The sequence below is a fragment of the Pyxicephalus adspersus genome, chromosome Z (genome assembly GCF_032062135.1).
Source record: "Pyxicephalus adspersus chromosome Z, UCB_Pads_2.0, whole genome shotgun sequence".
NCBI lineage: Eukaryota > Metazoa > Chordata > Amphibia > Anura > Pyxicephalidae > Pyxicephalus > Pyxicephalus adspersus.
In genome coordinates this window covers 59,422,612-59,440,123 of record NC_092871.1, presented here as the reverse complement: position 1 = coordinate 59,440,123, position 17,512 = coordinate 59,422,612, and the positions used below count along the sequence as shown (strand labels likewise).

The window sequence follows — 17,512 nt, the reverse complement described above, 5'->3', positions numbered from 1 at the left end:
CCATACCCCTTATTGTTGCTGTTGTCTACTGCCCCCTGGCCCTGTCTCACAATTTATGCCTGACCACCCTCATCCTTGGCGACTTAATATTGCAGTGGATGACCATGCTTCCTCAGCCAAACTGCTCCCCATTATCTCCTCCCTTGGACTCACACAGAACATCAACGGCCCCACACATATCGCTGGACACACTTTAGACCTGGTATTTTCCAAACTCTGCAACCTCACCCACCTTGACAATTTACCATTTCCCCTTTTTGACCACAACCTAATCACCGTCAACCTATCTAACTCTTGTCCCCCTTTACCACATCCCATACCTGGCCAATGGCAGAGAGATATACGTAACCTTGACCACAACCTATTTTTAAACTGCCTAACGTCCCACACCCCTACTCTCTCCATAATCAAATCCCCAGATGAAGCTGCTACCCAGTTCAACCACTCTCTTTTCTTGGCTCTGGATAAAGTTGTCCCTGCCACCTTCCGCTCCCCCCACCCTGCCAACCCCTGACCCTGGCACAACAATCACACCAAACTTCTACAAAAGACTGTTCATGCAGCTGAGCGCCAGTGGAGGAAATCTGGCCTCACCGCTGACTTCATGGACAACACTTACACACTAAACTCACTGTCACCAAGCAAAATATTTCTCCGCTGTCATTTCCTCTCAAGCTTCCAACCCACACGGCCTATTCTCAACAATTGACTCCCTCTTAAATCTCACCTGCTCCCCCCACAACTACCTTCTCTGCTTAAGACATAGGCACCTACTTTAGAGATCAAATTGACAAAGTCAGACTTGATGTCTCTGCTCACCGGGCCACTCCAACCATATCCACCCCTTCCAACTGTAAATCTGTGGATGAAGTCTCCTCTCTTCTCTGACCCAAATCCTTCAGATCTACTCCATGCCCACTCTTCCACCCTGGCCCCACCCAACTATTCAACCTTTCCCTCTCTACTGGTATCTACCCCTCTGCTTTCAAACTTGCCATTATTCTCCTTATCTTAAAAAAAACCCTCACTAGACCCCTCTATACCTTCTACCACCCTATTTCCTCTCCCCCACGTTTCTAAACTCCTTGAGCACCTTGTTTTGAAAAGACTCATCGATTACCTGAGCAGCAACTCTCTCCTTGACCCTCTCCAGTCTGGCTTCCAAGCTGCCCATTCCACAGAAACAGCCCTTACTAAAGTGGCTAATGCCCTCCACTGAGCTAAGTCTCAAAGCAACTTTTTCCTCCTCCTTCTCCTTGATCTTTCCTCTGCATTTGACACTGTTGCTCACCCCTGCTAATACAAATCACGCGGTCCATTGGTATCAGTGACACTGGTCTATCTTGATTTGCTTCCTACCTGCCCAACCGCTGCTTTCAAATTTCTTTCAATGGTACTTCCTCCTCTCCTACTCTCCTCCCTGTTGGTGTTGCCCAAGGCTCAGTCCTTGGACTGGTTCTCTACTCTCTATACACCTCCTCACTTAGTAGTCTCATCTCCTCCTTTGGCCTACAGTACCATCTGTATGCTGATGACACGCAAATCTATCTGTCCACTCCTGACTTGTCTACCTCAGTTCTGGATAAAGTCTCATGCTGCCTGTCAGCCATCTCATCATTGATGTCTGACAGATTTCTGAAACTCAACCTGGATAAAACCAAAGTCATCATCTTCCACCCCTCAAATTCCAAATCTCCCCCTGTTGTGTGAGACTTCCCCCACCTCCTGGATTGTAAGCTCCTCGGCCCAGGGTCCTCTTCTCCTCCTGTGTCACTGCTATCACCTTCTATTTAATGTACAGCACTGCGTAATATGTTGGCGCTATATAAATCCTGTTTATTAATAATAATAATAATAATAATATTAATAATAATAATAATAATAATATGCTTTAAATACCTATTGCAGTCATTATAGATCTGTGTCTTTAACCACCTGGGTGTTTCACTGTCTAGATTTCTGTACCAAAAGCGGTACACTGTTTTTCATGAAATTTTTTTTAAATTGTAGACCTGTAACTTACAGAAATATGTCCAAACAAGGGTCTAGTAGATATCATGAATATAAAAAAAGTTTGAAACACACAATCATGTAACAAAAAAAAAAAAAAATTAATTTTAATAAAATTAAATAAAAAACACAAAAATCAGCTTAAACAAGAATACATAAATAAATCAAAAATACTGAAAATGCAATAATTCGGTATACTGTATAGTAATATATTTTTCTAAAACACCTCCCTAGTGTGGTAAATTTTAAAACAGAGTCCCACGTCACATAACTATAGACAAAACCACATGAATATATTTTGTATTAGATTGGATACAGGACTTTGTACTGACTCCAATACAAAATATTTGAATTTCCCGCTACGACCCCCGTCGACGGGCGCATGCACTGACATCATCAGGAATCGCAGAGGGACGTGTACGCGAACGCCGGGTGTTCTAATTCTTTCCGAAATTTATTTTAGATTGTAGGCTATAATTCACCGAAATACTCAATAATTACTTATAATCCACCGAATTACCGCATAACTCAGGTAAGTATTTTTTTTCAGTTGTAATCCGATTGTCATACAATGTTGTATGACAATCGGATTGCAATATAACGCTTGTTTATATTTTTAGCTACCCGACCTTGGTTTGGGGTAAACGTTAGTAGCAAGTTTACTTACCCGGAACCAAGGTCGGGCTAACCGCCGGGGTGGTTAACTATATTTATTTATAATAATATTTATTTTCTTTATACTTTACCCCCCCTTCTAAATACCGCTCTAACATTATCCCCTTGGCATAACGCTACAATAATATGTATTGTGGCACAGCCTATAGAAGAAATTTAATACACATCATCATTTTATGAATAAATCAGTAAGACATTCTGTTATCAAATGTTCAACTTACTTTATCCCTTAGAATATTGTGGATCCTATGCTAAATTTTCCTTTATTGGGGACATCTATTCCTAATGAGACGTATCTTTTATCGGTCAACAGTAAGTGACCCACAAATGTATTATGTATAATATAAAAAGTAGGGATCAAATATGTATAGCTAATCGGTCTGTTCATCCCATGAATTTAAAATGGGAAAGTCCACTTGTAACCTTTGTATAGTTCACCAATTGTAGTTTTTGTGATAATTCACTACAATATTAGTGCTTATTGCCAAAAAAACCCCCAGCTTCATCAGCTGCTAGAAGCGATAGCAAAAAAATGTGAAGAATACCAGTGGTATCCTTGTATTTTTACTATTGCTATGGATCGTTTATTATTTTGGAATGCCGGATAGTGTTGTGAACTTTATTTTGCTGGAATAAAGAAAAGCCTATTTTTGAGTGCCCACACAATGTTATGTGATTGGTGTCAGAAGACTTTTTTTTTTCTCTTTGAACTGCCTCCTTTATCAGTGGCTTGCCACTTAGGGCCTGTACATGTATGTGCTGCTGGAAACAACCTTTTGTGATTGTTTTTTAGTGAAAGAAGGAATGAAGACACATCACTGTTCAGTTATATTGAGAGGGGAGGCACAGGAAATTACTTAGGTCTTTCCCAGTCAGTCATTGCATGATGCGCCACGGTGGCTGGCTAAATGACGTTGGGGGACCGCTGTACACAAGCTAGATTTTACCCTGAATCAATCACAAATGTTGGTTTTGGATGTCAATTATCTATAGTGTGTACCTAGCTTAAGTGTTTATCAAACATAGAAAAAAGACAGTCAAACATCAAGTGCATTAACCAAAGAAAACTTTATTTTGCCCAAATCTCCCCCGAAGACCTCTGATCACAGCTGGAATCAGAATAGCTATTACATTGTAAGAATTGAAACAGGTGAGAAGGTGAAAGAACAATGAAATGTCTCAAGCTTATTTAAATCCAGAAAAGTAAAATAAATAAACAGAATCCTTTTTTATTTAAACATTTTTCCTTATGAAAAGTATACGTTTCACAATGCTGATCGCTTCTAAAGTATGTGCAACTCTTTTGGCCAATTCTCTTACAAAAATAGCTTTTAAATTGTCTATATCTCTCTACATACTTTATAAACTAGAAAAGATAACTCAATTTAGTAATAAGCAGCACAAAAATAGTGGTATTTGTATCTTATTTTAAGAACCACCCAGGCACAGTGTAGACCTAGCCAAAATTTGCACAAGAGATATATTCACTAATTTTAGGGAAAGTAGAGCAATTCTGTTATAGTCTGCTATATCATTTATTGGAAATATATTTATATATGCAAATGTAAAAAGTTGGTTTTCTTACCATTAATATTTAATATAGTATTTTGTACAATAACATGCAATATTTCCTCTTGACTCAAAATTATGTATTTTTCAAGTAAAGAACAGTGTGGTTCCCAGTTTATGGCCAGTTTCAGAAGGAGATGTTGTTTTACAGTATTGTACATGAAGTAAAATGTTATTATCTACCATGATGATATGTAATTTTCAGCAATGATAACTATGGCACCTGAAGTTAAGGGTAACATGGTGATATTATTGATGGTGTCAGCCAATAATTTGTTAAAAAATGGCCATTTTTTTCTCTTCTCACATATTTTTTTTTTACAATATATAGAAGATTTTCAGGTGCTATTTATCAAAGGTGGAGCCTGCTGGGGAATATGGTAGGGCAGATTAGAAAATCATTTGTGATTTTCTTTGTTTTCTAGTAAACAGCCATGTTTAAAAAATAGCTGGCCTGCAACTCCTTAGGAAAGTCTGACTAAGCCAGCACTCCTGACCACCGTCAGGTAGAAACATTTTAATTGGTCACAGAATGGATCTGCATGCAATTATACTTGTACTGAAATATGAACATTAATCTCTTTGTCAAACACACAGGGCTTTAGTAGTAAGGGAGAATGGTGGTTAGTCAATTAACCCCTCAAGTGCCTAGGATTCATTTAAAAGAGGTATTGCAATTTTTAGGAAAACAGAAAATATAAATTACATGCTTCTTAAATTGACATTTAATTACTTTGTAAAGTTATATTGTAGAATTTCGATGCTCTAAAGAAAAAAAAATAGTTTAACAATACAAACACTTAAAATTCCCTGCATCAACTCCATCGATCAATAAAGTGCCCCAAACTAAAGTGGTCATTTAGCAGGAACAGTGACAGCGGTACAGCGCTTGGTCAGCTGATCCTGTGGAAAGTTCCTTTCCTATCATAATACATAAAGAAAACACAATCGAGCAGGTCGAGTGCTGGTATAGCAGGTGCTTGGTTTGGAAACAAAGACAAATATGATTCCTCCCAAAGTTACATCTCGTATGTTGACTTGATAAAGCTTTGTGTACAGCAGTTCCAGGTTGTGGTGCACTACTGCTGGCCATACAAGGGACGGATTGATTTGGGATTCTATCACCCCATCAGAACTGCCCAATGGACTACTCAGTAATGTAACTTATCTGAAGCTAAACACGACTGAAACAGCTTGTTCATACCTCATGTGACTACATTGGAATCATTTACTAATTAAACATGTAAGGGTTATTTAAAAGATGCTCGAATCCAATGGATCAGAGGACTTTTCAGTTTGTGGCCAGCCATGGCATGAAGTGTGTGTATCAGTTAAGGAATGCAGCTCATACCATATCCAAAGGAAAACTTACTTTATGAAATTGGATTTCGAATAAAGACAAACTTTCTTTTTTTTATTCCTTTCTGACACCACACTGATGACTTTCCTCGTTTCCTGTCTCTATGACACTGCTCCAAGTAACAAAGGAATATGTAACTAGCATAAAAAAACCAAAATATTCCCGCCACTTCTCATTCCTTCCTGCACCTGTGCCACTCTGTTATGGTGTAAGTGAGGACACAGACAGCGATAAACCTTGAAAGAGGTTACTAAAAAGCTAGGGATTGAATTTGACCATGATGGGGATAGATTATTCTTAATATGCATGAACTGCATACAGCTAGCTGTTAGACACCGCTTATAACTATGAAAAAAAGCTGTGTACACAGCATAAATCAAAACCGAGCTGCTGCAGCTCTCCAAATACAGAAAATATAACAAGTAAACAGCCCTGAGCACCAGAGGTGGAAAAAAAAATCACACTGACAATCTAGATTAGACACAGAAATGAAATGAAACACCAGCCTGCTGGTCTTCTGAAAGTGTTGTGCAGACTTTGCTGTGCGACAGTGAGTGCGTTCAAGCCAGGACTGAACAGAAATGGATACAGACAGAGACATGAGCTGCGGCCTGCACAGCTCACCCCTGGTGACAACTGTCTCTTGAGCAACTTGTGACATGGAAGGTCTTGAAGAAAGACACCAGTACAGAAGAAAAAAGGTGTCCCTTTGTATCTGACCAGACATCTGACCATGGTTTGTGAAATGTGCAGTACAGCTGTGTCTCCTATAAGGTGTTTCGCTAAACACTTTGTTACAGTCCTGCTGTGCTACATGTAGTTCCTAATGATTTTCACAGCTCAGCTGTGCTTTGTGACTCCTACCTGCAGAGTCCTCAAGGATTTAATACAGACCAGCTGTGCCATATGACCCCCTTCCAGAGGGTGTCTGCAGACCAGCTGCACTTTATGTCCCCAGCCAGGGGGCACTATTGTAACAGTCCAGCTGTTTCATGATCTTGTATAGGGACAAGCCTCTGTTCTGCACTGATTTCTTTCTTTAGGAAAGATTGCAGAATAACCCAGTCATTTAGCTTTCATGTTACAAGACACAAGAAAAAAGTGGGAAGGAGTTGAATAAAATTGATTAGTTAATCATTAGTGTACTGAGTAAATACATCTTTTCAGAAAGTTGCAGTTCAGCATCTCAAAACAGATGTCGACAGCTGTAGATTAATCTTCGTACCAGCTATGTTATCAGACCAGCTGTAGGGCACCCAATGACAATCAAAACATTTGGATGAAGTGACAGTATTTCGGGTCTTTCTAGTTCAGGGTTGGGTTAAAAAAAAAATGGGAAAACCAGTTACAAAACAGAGCAGTGGTCTGTTGACTGCACAGTGGAAATGGTATGGTAAATATTTACATGAAGTCACCAGTATTACTAGACATCTGTCATGTTTTCAATTTTTCTAAGTAGCAGTTAGTACATGCATCAATCAATTAGAGGACAGCTTCAATCACTTTAAGACACATAGTTTGGTTGTTTTATTGACACCAAGTTTAGGCATATTTTGTACTTTGCTGGACTGCAACCTTATGTCAGATGTAAAGCAAAAACACTCAGGGTAAAAGCTAAACAGGGCCAAAAATTACCTTTTGAGCATGCAAAGGATGGAAAAAGGTAACAGAAAATGCCGAAATAGCTGCAGTTGTCACTCAATAAGATAATTCTTTGTCTCTTCCTTTCTGCTGCTGGAACAATTGCTCTGTACTGTGAGCAGAAGCTGGAATGCTGGGAGCCTGGGCTATTCTGGCCAGATACTTTGTCCAATCCTTTTTGATTAGTAGCAGAGGAGAACACGGTCACACATTGAGGAGCTTAAATATATGCTGGATATGTGCACAAGACAACTGGACAAGTGCCAGGATAAAACAGGAACAGAAGAGGGGGAACCAGGAGAAAGTTCGATGAGGGCTTTCAGCCCTGAGTGTTTTACCCAACCCTCATAAAGGAAAGATCCTAGCTTTTCAACCTGGAATGCAGAGTTTGGCTTGGAGCCTGAGAGATCCAACTAGACATGCAGACTCTTGGATTTAATGAATCTCGATCACTACCGGTTCGAACACCCCGGCAGAGACTCTGGAAAACAAAAAAAAGAAAATTGCTAACTGAAATATTTTTTAGGAGTGCAAGGTCTTGTATTTTTTAGACTTGTATTTCCAGACTGGGTTATTAAAAGCTTTACTTAGGAACCAACCAATTATTTTCACCAGCTGCAGTGAAGCTAAAGGTCTTAGCCAGCCCTGTAGGTTAACAAACTGCTCGATGTAAAACAGCTGTCTAAAACTACATACACATGGACATCTGTTGGGGTCTGTGATGCAATGACAGATGCTGTGACAGTCAAAAAGAAAGTGCAAATTTTGAGATATGGCTTTATTGAAAAGCACTGGGTTTCTGCAGGAAGGAAGGGAGGATGGGAGGCAGGACATGGTTGTGGACAAATTTTTTACTTTTAATCAGAATAGACCAAAACCCTAATGTGCTGAGCACACACAGGAACAGAGGAATATAAGAGGTGATACAATCCAGATCTCTAGAAAGCGCAGGAGGATGAATGTGAACTTTATGTTGCAACCACTACAGGTCTGAATGTTTTAGTTACTTTCACAATATGTAAGGAACTCATTTCCTTTGCTTTTCCAATTTTACATGGGATCATGCACAGCTAGTTTTGGTTACAACACACTAAAGAATGGCCTGTTGGTGTAAACTATGTGCTCGAACATGCAGCATATATGTTGGAGCCTTGAGTTCAGATCCAATCAGAAGTTTTTTAGTGTTCAAAATGTAATGGCATGCAACAGGAGTGTAACACTTTTCTGCAGTGAAACACCATTATGTTATTATACCCAACCCTTTTTTTCTCTTTGGTTGTCTCTGGTGCATACAAAGTGTACTGGCACTAAATATACAGTAAATGAATATTAACGTTTATGAATAAATGGGCAGTTCAAGGCATTTTATTTATTAAGGCAAAGAACAAATTGAACATGCAGAAAGCCAAAGATATAAAAAATCTGCATTTACTGTTTGAGGCAAATATAAGAATGTGCTTTACACATCCTCCTTTTCCCGAGTACAAATGTGTGCAAAGCATGAATGTGCCATCAGGGTTCATCAGTCATATATATACTTGGCATTTTAAATATTAATAAGGATTTCTCTGCCAACTGTCCAGCTACAAAGAAAAAGTGCAGGGCCATGCCAGGACCAGCACTTATTGTTGAAGGCCTCTGCGTCACAGTCACATCAAACACTTAACCCAATCCCAGCAATTTGTATTCCAGTAATTCATAATCTGTTGAGACTGGTATCATTAACTGCTTTTTTTTATTTTACTTTTTTTTTATTATTTACTTAGCACATCCTCACAAATCTAAAAAGTAAGGGAAGAAAAATCAAGACTCCTCATGTACGTTCAAAAGACAAAGATGCAGTAGATCATACACTGCTTATATCATGGCTAACTTTACTTTCACTTCGGCAACTTTTTTGGCTTTTTGTGGGCTCTACATGCTATTCTTTTTTCACAGGGCCTCTGGGTACTTCCATTTTCTCCCATGATTGCAAAAAATGTGCCACTTGGTTATCGGGCCACTAGCAAACAAATATTTATTGCTATACAATAAACAACCTCCTAGTGCACTATGGGTTGTAAAGAGGTTTTTCAGCAAATATACAAATAGGAATATGAATTTCAAAAAGAGCCACATGCTGTATTCTAAAGCGAAGACAAACAAACATACAATTCTTTTAAAAAATGTTGAACAAATTTTTGAAATCCTGACCATATTAAGAAAAATACTGAATATGATAGAAGAATATGATAGAATATTTACAAAATAAGAGAGCTCCACTTACCTGTTTGCCATCTGAATTCCGCTGAGCGTGGTAGATCCGTCTCTGCTGACGAACAGCCTCAGGTGACTGTCTGAATATAAAGACAGGGGAGGGTGTGAGCTGAAATGATGGCTATGCAGCATCATCACAGCTAACAGTACATAATGATAAATATGCACAAAATACGTGTTTCTGCACAGCCTGGGGATTGTACAGAGGATAATTTGTGTAAAATGGAAATATAACACTTCTCTTTGTTTCCCAGACAAACATATTATCTTATCTTTTTACGCACGCTCTTACAATTCCCATTCTGACACCTTACATGCTTCAGTTTAAAAATCCAAACTAGACATTCACAATATCATGTGGTATGCACTTGCTGCTTTTCTCTATGACCTGTAATGAAGGGACAAGCAAGTAGTCCATGCTGGACTAAATACATGTTATGGCTTGATAGTGTGCAGAACACAGCATGTCAGCGAATGAGAAAGGTTACGGTTGCTGCTTTTGGAGACTTTTTCCCTTAAACAGTAGACAGGTAAACTTCTTTTCCACTTAAAGCTAAAAATGAGCAAGGGTAGCAATGCAAACTAGTTCTTTTTACGGTAAGAAAGGTAAAAAAAACAGTGGTACATGTAGAGGGTAAATTGTCAGTTTGGGTAATTCTGGACAATTCTGGACGTACAGATTTAGTGTTCTCTTCGGTTTCAGAATAAAAGACAGTACATTGTGACCTATAATCCAAGACTGAACCTTCTTTAAATTACACAAAGTTCATACTACCATGTTTTCAAGTAAAATTTACCACTTCTACTAATTATATTGCATGCAGTCATTGGCAGTGAGAGGACACAAGTAGGGTTGGGATTAGGTCTGATGAGTGTAAGAAGAGGATGTAGGTTGCATGGGGGAGCATGTTATACACTACATTCCTGGAGTTTAGACTGATGTAAATTTGTGTAACCCTCTAATATACATTCTTCTCTCTTACCTTCATTGTTACTGACATCCGTAAAGTCCTGACTCTGCATGATTTTCTCCACTATGTCATCAGCATCAATTCTTGTATCATCCACCCACGTAGGGTGACTCTCCACAGAGTCTTTCTTTCTCCTGTGTGGGGGACATAACACAAGTAAAGTTGGGGTGCCGCAGGAAAAGTACCCAGCACATCAGTAAGGGCAGTCATACGTTGCCTGATAATAGCAAGCAGTGCAGCAGATCTGGTTAAAATTTGGGATGATTAGACCAACAGGTTTTCTGGGGAGGGGGATGGAGTAAGGAAGGATTAGAACCCTTGTCCTGTTGTATTTTTGCTGTCTGGGCTCAACAATGGTACCCCCAACAGCAAATAAAACAAACCAATAATATTTGCCTAAGACTGAAATTCCTTTCCTCCATTTGTCCCTCAAGGATCTCCGTGGAACACTGGAAAAGTTAAAACAAAAAAGCAAACAAACATTCCTTACTTTATTCAATGCCAAAGAAAATGTACATTTTGGCTTCATATACATTGTAAAGGTTTAAATGACCTTTTACATTAATTTTATTTGTTATTTTTAAACCTACTTTTTTTAAAGGCAAGATAAAAAATGTACAAATCAACAATATTAAATAAATATTTTTGATGGAAAAACATTGTATACAAAGCAATCAAATACAGTAACGTAGTAATACAAAGTATGCAAGAGAACATTTATAGTAACCAAAAACAAGAACAAATCAAGTCCTGTATCTTTTTTCTATGCTTTTGGATTACTAAATTTCTTTTAACTGTGTTTAACAAATATTCAAAACAACAGGAGAACAAACTCCCAGGACAAATGAAAACCTACCCCGTCCGGTAAACAATATAAACCCACCGTTTATTATATTCCTAACAGTAATTACTACTGTATCTGGATACACCTTTAGTATAGCTGAATATTCATATATCTAAGACCACTGAATATAATCACCAGTTTATTTAGGTGCCCCTAATGCCCGTCGGTCATACCAGGCCGTATTTCAATGTTTCAATGACATCATGTAACTGATTCTGGGATAGCGTGTGCTGTAAGTAAGACATCCATGTGCTAAAAAATTTCTGCGGATGAGTATCTAGGTGTTGAGTGGCTTTAGTTTTGTCTATTAACATTAAAGATTGTAGATAATTAGTAAGCTGTGTGATCGTGGGAGTATGGGATTCCAGCAAACGTTTCAAAATACACTTTTTGCGCGCTAGCAAACAGCGATGTTCGAAGTTAGGTAACCCAATGTTATTTGATTGACCTGAGATTCCATGGAAAAGAGCCAGATGGGGCAACAATTGGTATGTATGGCCCGTGACACAGGTAATAAACCTGAAGACTGACTGCCAGAATATACGTATAGCAGGGCAGTCCCATAGCAGGTGCTCTGGCACCATGGAAAAGGCACATTTAGGGCAAGCATCAAGTCGTTGAGTGGCGTAGCATGCGTTAAATTTTAGATTAAATACATAGAATGCTCTGTGAATAATTTTAAATTGCATTTCGTGCCACACGTCAGTTATATATTTTCTAACTAAAGCCTAGCTTTTTTCTAAATTTATTTTTTGTTTAATACAGAAGCTTTAATGACAATTTTGATCAATTCACTGTATGAGCCAAATGGAATAAAAAGGCCTCTTAACTGGGAGCAGCAGCACAGTCAAAACAATTAAGCATTAGTCATATAACATATTCCATACTAAGGCTACAGAGAAACTCATGGCCCATCACTAACTTGACATTTCCAAGACAGACAACCTTTTGTTTCTGTAGTATTGAATGGGACCATCTGTCAAGAACTAATGACTATCACAGCATTATTAACAGAACTGTCAAAATGCAAAAGATAAAAAATAAGAATTTTGGTATATGTTTATTACCTGGACTGTCTGTCTGGGAGGGGTGGTCTGATTGGCCTTGGAGGCTTTTCAGGTTTGATTTCCTTGTCACCTTCAGGTATTTCTGCCGTAATGCTGATACCCCCGGAGGCAATACTACTGGTGGACGTGTTGCGTCTGTGAGTCAGGTCTGACATACTGGAGCAGCGGGAGTGTTCAGAGCTGTGTCCTGTAAAGGTAGAAATCCCTGATCAACTGAAAGCAGACTAGGTAAATCACAGTGCTGTGGTATTGCAAGCAAAGCTGGAGCCTGAAGGTATAAAGACTTTGATGTCTCTAACTTTGTAGTTGATAGATTTTAATTGCCAGAGATGACTGTTTGCAATTGCTGTAAGTGAAACTCTATTTTTAACTCAATTTTGAAGTCTACTACTACTGCTGTATTCCTTAAAGCAGGTCACTCCCTACTTGTCCACCCCCATCTCTGCTCATCCTCTGCTTTCCATAGAACAAGATACTTCTTCATTGTGTGTAAATAACAAAATACATTTATGGAAAGAGACAGAGTCTGCCATCAAAGGGACACCCAGCTTTTAGTTCAAAGTAGCACCTTTATACTCATCTAATTTTGCTCTAATTCTTAGTTGAACTAAATCCTGCTATACTCACCTGTCTCTGTTGCATTGCAGGGAGCAGCAAGCTTCTTCCTCCTTATCTTTCTAGATGTGCTCTTTTGTGATCTTATGGAACTTCAATCAGTCCTGCCAAGCACACAGGAAGCCAGGATTGCCAGGTAACTAAAAACTACACATGCAATTTTTCACAGAGCAATCAGACAAGTAAGAATGCCTGTTGTACAAGGGATTTCACCTGTTTCTTTCTGCAATAATGCCCTGCCTAATCCAATTTTGTTTTTAAAGTGGAGTTGGGCTTTAAAGTTAAAAGTTCTTTTAACTTTAAAGCCCAACTAAACCCTAAATAAGGTACAAAAAAAATCTAGTAGTAATACATGAACACAAACAATGTATAGAAACAAAGTGGTGGATGGAATACATGTTTTATAGACAAGTATGCTTTTACACTGTACTACACTATTTTTTTTCATATCTGAATTAACAATCATCATCATTCACATCATTACAATTGAAATCATGTGGAGGCAGAATTGTAGTATCAGTCAATAGGTGATTAGCACTTGTAAAACCTCAATCTGTAACCATAAACCAAATAACTAAGTCTTCTGAGAGGTACTGTAGATGCACAGCTACAGAGTAAGCAGTTTTTTACTCTGAATAGTTCAGGGTTAAATTTAATGCTAACTATTTACAGTAATTACCATGTTTGCATAATTTGTTCAATTTTGACTATACCAGGGCTTTACGGTTTAAAAGTATAATAGTCATAAAATACAAAACAAACAAACAAACAAACAAAAAACAGCTATTTTCAAGCTTTGTCAAGATTGTGGAATGTTCATATGATCTCCTCCTTTTGTAAAACATTACCTTTTTTTGGTTTGAAGATTGTCAGCTACAACTTTATGTCCAAATGCTGCAGTGGGGTAACAATCTAGACAATCTGACATTGTTGTCCCCCGTCACCCTGCTGGTCCCCGCAGGTCCTGGGGGCATGTCCTCCTCCTCCGATCTTCAGCCACGAACTGCAGAGACGAGCTCCGAGTTTTCCTGGTGACGTCGGTGCATGCATCAGTGCGGGCGGGAGGAGTGGTGGGAAAATTCAAATCATTTTGTATTGGATTCAAAACAAAATAGCTGTATTGAGGTGAATACAAGGAAATCTTCATATAATATATATATATATATTTTATATTATATATATATTATATATGCTGCTGTACAGTTTTATTAGGTTTCACTATTTTTTTAAATAGATTTTTGTGGGTTTTTTTTAAAGTTTATTATTAAATTTATTAACTATTGGACATATTTCAGTGAGTTATTGCTAAGAAATATAGGCCTACAATGTAAAATACATTTCCATGCAAAAAATTGTAGCCCATACTGGGTTTCTAGCAAGAAAGGATGTAATATTTACCAGAAACTTTGGACTGCTGACTGGCCTGGCTAGAGTTCCGCGAGTGGCCTGAATGGGACGTTTCCTCAGGGCTTGAGAGATTCTGGTCAGCTTCTTCAAAGAACCCTGTGATGTTAGGGAAGAGAGGCTTAACTGAGGCTTGAGTATAGTTTATCCTGTTGGTCAGAATATAACTGTTGGATTTAGCTTCCATCCATCACTGTCTGTTCTCATGGGAAACAATGCAGATTTCCAGATTCATTGCTGCAAGTAAAACTACCTTATGGCTGTGTATGTTTCTAGATGTTCATTGGAGCTAAAATATACCTCAGAATAAGCAAGTTCTTTCTGTTATGGTCAACTCTGAATGATTAGGAAGAGACATCTGTTACTAGTGAAGCATGTGATTGGCTGCCTCTGTCTGAATTCGGTTTCCCAAAGCTCCTTCAGCAACAGTAACAAAAGGGCCCAGCATTGGGGAGAAAAAATAAATAAACTCCATGGGTATTCTGTGACCTAAAACTGAATGCCAGGAAAATTATATAATATATTCTAGGTTAAATGATTCATTTTTAATTATTTTACATAAAACATGTAGGAGTACATAAATCTGTCTATATTTTCAAGTTTAGAAGTAGCTGGAAGTGGGAAGGGAACCTGTCCAGGCCTATCGGGGCTCCAAAGGGATGAGCACAGGTAAGACTGCTACTGTTTCTTTTGGTGTGGTGATCATAAGGATCAAGATGTTTACTTTCATCTTTCATGTTTATTTAAATGTATCCCAAATATCCTGTGAGACAGCTGTGTCAAATGGTTATTTTCTGAGCCATTTCACCACAAAGAGTGTAAAAATTATCACTATAATGATAATTACTTAAGTGTTCTAATCTCTTTCCAGAATCAATATACAGGGTACTCAGTAGTCACAAAGCAACCTCTTTAAGACGTAATGTTCTTAACTGGGACCAAAGCTTAATTTTAGCTTGACATGCCTGATGTAGTAAAACCATTATGACAAAATGAGAGCTGGTATTGTACCTGAACTAAGCAAGGCTTGCCGACTTTTGTTCTGGCGCATTGTGCCGCCTGCAGAATGCACCGTACCCTCACCCTTACAAGTCATCTGTAAGGAGGAATCCTGCCCAGGGGTGGAGACAGATTTTGCTGTCGATGGAGGCCTATAATATAAAAGTCACTACAATTATGTACACAGTTAATATATTGAAGAAACAATTTTTCCATATATCCCTTTGAGAAGCTGCACCACTTCTCTCCAAATACCTCCCTATAAAACTGAATTTGTTTGAGCACAAAAGAGACTGGAAATGGATTGTCAGTTTTTCAGTTCATTAGCCTTAATGAGCCTGTCTCCAATACACTGAGCTGACCATTTTATAAGATGAATTATTGCTCAGCCTACAGGAACTACAATGATAGGATAGTGTGAAACACTAATAGTCTATAATGCACTCTCCAAACCATTAGCCAAAAAGCCAACAAAATTTCTGCCTCCAAAAAAAAAGAAAAAATAAATATATTAGATATTCTAGTAATCTTTATGAATACAGATTTATTACTACAGCCATTATTGTGACCGATCTTACGTTTTGAAGCAGGGGTCTCCAGACAAGAGAGACATTCCAATGGTTACCTGGAAAGGAAAACAGAATATATTTTTCCATGGCTGAATAAACTAATAGCAATAATTAGTATATCTAATCAGACATCAGCAAATGGCAATACTCTACAGACCCTGTTGCCATTCCAACAAAAGTCTTCCCACAAGATTATATGTGAATTTAATGCATCTCATGCATTTTATTTACCTGTAAGAGACTTCCTCCTGTATACATTGAAAAGCTTAGAGAGTGCTGCTAGGCTCAGCCATCTTGGAAAAGATTTCAACGGTCCCAGTCTAGTCTACAGCTACAGAACTAGCTCAACAGGGCTACTAAAATGAATATTGCTTATTTGCTAAAAACAACAACTGAACACTAAGTAATTTAAACAAATTGCATTCTATGGAGTAAGCTACATGTGTATCATGTAGTAGTCATCAATTGGAGCACCATGCAAGCTTACACTTTAAAGAATCATTAGTTACATTTGTTTGGACCGATTTTGGTTCTTAATGATTAACCAGTAGTGAATTTTGGAGGCATGACTGGACCATTAATCTGACTATAGCTTTTTCTCTGTCCGCTATTAAGCAAGAATTAATCAGATCATAAACTGCCACTGCCTATAAACAGCTGAAAACAGAAAGCATAAAATTGAAGAGCTTAAAAAGTACCAAAAATGTTGATGATCACGTGGAAAAAAAAGGTAACATTAGGTAGAACAGAATTATAAAAGCTATAGAAATACCTTTAAGATAGAGTTGTCTTGTCTGGTATTTCGTGTGTCATATCCTTCCAGAAGGCAGCAGCGTACTGTGGATCCGGAACCTGCAAACTCAGCAAGGTTCAGATCTGCAAAACCCAGCTAAGGAAAAACAGTTATTGATTAGAGAGAGAGACATGGCCAAGATGGAACAGACTCTGACTTTGGATAGTGGATAGCACTACAACAATTTTTAAAATGATACAACTCACATTTTTCATTTTTCAGCGTTCACTGATTCCAGTGAAACAAAAATTATAGAAAGGAAATAAGCATTTTATTGCATTGTTTGTCTGGCGTCACATGGCAATCTTAGCAAGGAAGGTGGAGTCTTTGCATCCTATCATAGTATCAGGAAACCCAGAGAGGAAGGGGGCTGAAATTAAAGGCTGCTCAGCCCATGGTGTCCTTATGCTGGCTTCCTTTGCATTGTGCTGACCAGGCCATTCTTCTCTCAAACTCCCGAGGTCAGTATGATGGGACTAGACTCGGATCATGTGACTCAGGGAAGATTTTTTACAGCTCTTTGGCAATGTGTCAACCTAATACTAACCACAACTCCAAAAAGCTGCAACTCCCTACCTGAAAATCTGTAAATAACAAGGCAGGTATGAGTCAACAAACAACCAAGCTCCTATGCTCATTTTCAAAGCATCTGCTGAAATGGGGCCATCATATTTCAAAATATTTAGCCAGATACTTCTCAATGTTTCCAAATCACAATATTTGGACTAAAAACAAACAA

General features: G+C 38.3%; 1 protein-coding gene across 1 annotated transcript in view; it reads right to left on the bottom strand.

Annotated features, from left to right (window-relative positions):
- Window positions 1-3,734: 3,734 nt before the first annotated feature.
- The window catches only part of EEIG1 (estrogen-induced osteoclastogenesis regulator 1), a gene marked incomplete at its 5' end in the record, with an annotated part of 54,849 nt that continues 41,071 nt past the window's right edge, over window positions 3,735-17,512 (bottom strand). Inside the window, 8 exon segments of the mRNA XM_072431640.1 lie at window positions 3,735-7,736; window positions 9,522-9,591; window positions 10,495-10,616; window positions 12,394-12,580; window positions 14,407-14,511; window positions 15,424-15,563; window positions 15,990-16,036; window positions 16,753-16,869. Of these exon segments, the coding sequence (XP_072287741.1) occupies window positions 7,691-7,736; window positions 9,522-9,591; window positions 10,495-10,616; window positions 12,394-12,580; window positions 14,407-14,511; window positions 15,424-15,563; window positions 15,990-16,036; window positions 16,753-16,869 (834 nt within the window). The 3' untranslated portion in view covers window positions 3,735-7,690.